Here is a 4,761-nt window from a genome sequence, read left to right on the forward strand (position 1 = left end):
CATATTATAAGAAATTTTATTGATATATAGTTTGTCTCCAAAGTCATGTATGAAATGCATAAATCATTATTTATGTTATTTATGCCAACAAATATATTATTATCAAGATAGGGTAATGAGCTATGTTACTAAGGATATACTTCTTAGTAAGATACTTCTCTTTAGGAAGTAATACATCTCTTTAGGAAGGTGCCAAAGAACAAAAATGCAGTCAGGATATAAAGGGTCAAAATTGCAGAGAGCTATAGCAACAAAAAAGTGAATTAGTGATTGCTTAGGGTTGGGGGCTAGGGGATTAAGGGACAATGCCTAAAGGGTGTAGGGTTTCTTTCTGGGATAATGAAATGTTTTAAAATTGATTGTGGTAATGAGTGCACAACTCTGTTAATATACTAAAAGCTGTTAAAAAAATAAAAGATCCCAGAGAAAAAGAGAATTACTTTGACACTGTCATTACATTCACTCCTGTTTTTTCCCCAAGGCTGACTCTTGTGTGTGAACAATATGCCCAAACAAAGCAGTAGCCAAGTAAATATTGGCGGAGTCTCTCAGGAACATGGTCTCATAGGAGTCCCAAATTGAAGTTCCAGGCCTACTAGCCAACAGGACTGATTTTGCAGAAAAGGGGACCATAGAAAAGTGAGACATACATTCTGTGTGCAAATTATTCTTTAAGCATTTGCTAACTCTAAAGCTAAACAATATTCTAAAAGGGGTAATAAAAACATAAAGCTATTGAAAAGAGCTTACAAACTTACCAGATAGCCTGGCTGGTGTGGCTAAGTGGTTGAGTATTGAACCATGCACCAAGAGGGCACTGGTTTGATTCCCAGTCAGGGCACTTGCCCAGGTTGCAGGCTCTATCCCCATAGGGGCCGTGCAGGAGGCAGCCAATTGATGCTTCTATTTTTCTCCCCCTATCCCTTACTCTCACTCTAAAAAATCAATTAAAAAACTTTAAAAAAAAACCTTAGCAGATCATTTAGCAAGCTCATAGTTTGGGGAAGGCAAGTTCCTGTGAAGGTGGAGCATTTCAATTAAGATGTCAGACATGTTATCCTCAAAAATAAGGGTAACCAGAACTGTGGATCAGTTAGAATAGGCCTTACCTGTGATGCAGGGACTGATGAGTAAAATGAGGAAGGAATGCAGCTTCTGGGATACTGGTCATGTTCTATATCTTAATATATGTGGTGGTTACAGATGTGCATTCACTTTGCAAACATTCATGGAATGATTATAGTTAAGATTTGTATACTTCACTGTATGCTACACTTTATTAAAAATAAAATACCAAAAAATGGTCTTATTAATATTAGATTGTTGAAACTCCTAATAAGCTACAAACTTGTGTGTATAACAGGAATGGTGGTAGAGAGTAGCGCAAGGGTGAAGGTAGTAGTGGAACAACAGGACAATGACAATAACAAAAAATAATAATAAATAAGCACTAGCCACTGGCATAACAGATGGGAGAGAAAGAGAGAGAAACTAAATAGACATTCCAATCTTTTGAAGGAGATGCTATAATTATTGTGGTTCATATAGAAGGAAAGAGCTCAGTGGGGCTTAGTTACTTGCCTAAAATTACAGATATTTATATAATAGAAATGGGGCTGGAACCTAGGTAAGATTAGTAACCCCATACTTTTTAATTGCATAAAAAAAAACCTTAGATTAAAAATCATCTCAGAGGATGGGGTAGAAAATAGTAAAGGCGGTCAAAAATATGGTGGACAGAGGACAATTTGACTTTGGGTGGTGGGCACACAATGCAATATACAGATCATGTAGCATAGAAATGTACGCTGAAGCCTAGATGATCTATTAATGAATGTCACCCCAATAAATTTAATTTAAAAAATAAAAAAAATCTCATTTTGAAAGGAAGGTCATCTCATGCTAAAGGACAGATTTTCAGAGTTTTGTTTGCTTTAATAATAATAATAATAGTAATAATAATAATATAACTTCACCTGCATAGATAAACCAACAGAGGAAAATATTTAGAGGCCATAATATTGGCTAGTTACTAAAGAGCGAATGTTCCTGATGATCCTGATTGTTTTACACCGATAGCTTTTGCCTTGGACATTACTATTCTACTTACTCCATGATAGTTATGTGTCAGAATTCCCAATGTCAGTGAGGCCTTTGCAACTTAAAAAAAAATTGAAAAATAATAGGCAATGTCTACCAAAGGTAGTAACAGTATTGGGATACTGTTTTCTATGTCCCCACATTTCCCCAACCTGCGCTGCACTTTGTTTGCAGATCATTCCATTTTATTCTTAAAAGGTTTGGAACTGCTAGACTTGGAGCCAAAAGACCCTTCATTATTTTATTATGGCATTTTATAAATAAAAATGTTTGCTTAAGGTAGATGTGTATTAGGTTATCATATTTACATATCAGATTAATCCTTTTTGGTTGTGAAAGGAGAGACTCTGTGATCCCTAAATCAACAAAATGTGCTCCTGATTGAATTGATCTCAGGCACTGATATTTCTCACATTCCCCCTGAGGCTTTTATAGGATGTATTTCACTTCAGGTCAGACCTTCTGCTATGGCTTTGCTGACTTGTTCCCTACCTTAATTTGATGGGCGAAGGCTTTTTATGTGGCTCATGCAAACACATAATTTGGTAAGGAGTATAGTGGGGGGAAAAGCTTGCAGACACCATAGCCAACAAAGCCAATGGTTATCTCACTCACACACACACACACACACACACACACACACACACACACATTTTATCACTCTAAGGATGTACAGTACTTTTCCATTTCAAAGCAAAACGAAAAATAAACATCCCTCTCAATTCTAGGGTCTTACACAGAGCCTCTGAACAAAAATTCCTCACAAGTGTTCTCCTTAGATATACTGCATTGTGTCCCCCTTGGTGTATTCCAAGTCTCACCCCTTGAATCTACAGTACTTTGTCTTCCTAGCCACCAATCTGGGGTGCCTGTCCTGCTTAGAGCTAGGTTCTTTCACGGTCGGGTTTCTTAACTTCACAACTATTGAAATTTTTAACCAGATGACCATTTGTTGCTGGAGGATGTCTGGTTCATTGTAGGATGCCGAACAGCATCCTTGGCCCTCTGCCCACCATATACCAGTATCACCACTCCCTTCATACGCAGTTTTGGCATCTGAAAATGTTTTCAGACTTTGCCAAAAGTCCCCAGGAGGCAAAATGTTTCCCAGTTGACAACCACTGCCTTACATACAGTATGATAACAAACTATAGCAATATAGAGGAAGATTTCAGCTTTCTTTATATCTAGATGATTTAGGCAATTTTTTTATTTATAAGAAAGGTAGCAACTACAGCACCGTACCCATGCTTTCAGATCTGATCTGATGCCATTGGCTTCACTCTACCTTTCTCTTCTGTTGGAGGTCAGCTCGCAATAATTTCAGTTTCTTTTGAATTCCAGTCAGAATACCTATTTTCTGCTCCAAAGTGGACAATAACTGGACAATGCAAAAATGAACGTCATAGTTTACCCCGTCGGCTGTCTCCTGGATGCTGTTCCCTGGCCACTGGCTGGGTTCCTTCCGTGAAGTCATGGTTTTCTCTGTCAATGGAGTGGATAAAGTTTCCATTTCTCTAGTCTCTTCCTCCTCCTCAGTCTGCATAGGCGGTGGCGTTTTCATAAGTTCCTCCCTCTGAAGGGACATTTCTGGATTTCTGATGTGATTCTCCAACAGCCTTGGCACCTCATGTCCAACCCGAGAGAGACAGCCCTGGGGGGGCCTGAAATCGAGAGTCAATTCTTTCACTCGATTTGCGTATCTTAAAGTGTTGAGGGTATTTTCGCAGGAGGACATCCCTGGAGAGATGGTAGCGATCATGCACGTGGAGGAGTTCTGCCCGATAAAGGAGTCCCGCAGCACCTGGGTGAGTTTGCTGGCTCGGAATGGGGTGTGAGACTTGTTCTGCCCCAAAGCCCGGATGCACTCCTTGAGCGCCAGGAGACTCTTGTTAATGTCCGCCCCTTCCAGCTGCCTCTTCCTGTTGGCCTTGGCAGTATCGGCTCCCCTTTCGTTCCCAGCCAAGTCGACGAGAGAAAACTTGCCGTGCAGGGCCCCTCGGGACTTGAGGATGATCTGGAGCACGGCGTGGCTCCTGGAAGAGTGGGCATTGACGGACGTCTGCCCAGATGTCCGGCAGCTGTTGCCTCGCTCCACCAGGTTCAGCAGGTCCTCCACACAACACACCTCCCGCTCCTGCAGCCCGACCACGTGGACTTGCTGACCGCCATCCTCCAGGACCTGCAGCTGCTTCTTGCAGTTGAGCAGATCGAACACCTTGCCCCCGTAAATCTCAAAGAACGTGCCGTAGACTTTGAGGCCCAGCTTCTCGTAGGCGGGGGTGTTGAGCAGGAAGAAGACATCCTGCGCCGCCAGGGCGTAGATGCCCTTGGAACAGCTCTGGGCCTTTCCCAGGAAGGCCCCGCCCATGGTGTACGTTTTCCCGCTGCCCGTCTGCCCGTAGGCAAAGCAGGTGGCCATGCCCTGGCGGAAGACCGACTCCACCAGCGGCTGGGCCGTGAACTTGTACACCTGCTCGTTGGAGGCCGTGTCGTCGAAGGCGTGGTCGAAGCAGAAGGTCTGGTTCTCCAGGTAGCGCGTGAGGTCCACCTTCTGCTTGGACTCGTGCACCAGGACCACGTGGTCCGAGGGGATGGTGATGATGTCCAGGTCCTTCATGGCGGCCTCGTGCTGGTTGAGGGGCCGCTTCCGCACGCAGA

At 42.8% G+C, this 4,761-nt stretch overlaps 1 protein-coding gene across 1 annotated transcript in view; it reads right to left on the reverse strand.

The window, feature by feature from the left end:
- Positions 1-3,379: 3,379 nt before the first annotated feature.
- KIF2B (kinesin family member 2B) overlaps positions 3,380-4,761 on the reverse strand; it is a 2,001-nt gene continuing 619 nt past the window's right edge. Inside the window, 1 exon segment of the mRNA XM_023744105.1 lies at positions 3,380-4,761. This exon segment is cut by the window's right edge and continues 102 nt beyond it. Within this exon segment, the coding sequence (XP_023599873.1) occupies positions 3,380-4,761 (1,382 nt within the window).

Source organism: Myotis lucifugus, unplaced genomic scaffold, assembly GCF_000147115.1.
Source record: "Myotis lucifugus unplaced genomic scaffold, Myoluc2.0 scaffold_429, whole genome shotgun sequence".
NCBI classification, from domain to species: Eukaryota; Metazoa; Chordata; class Mammalia; order Chiroptera; family Vespertilionidae; genus Myotis; species Myotis lucifugus.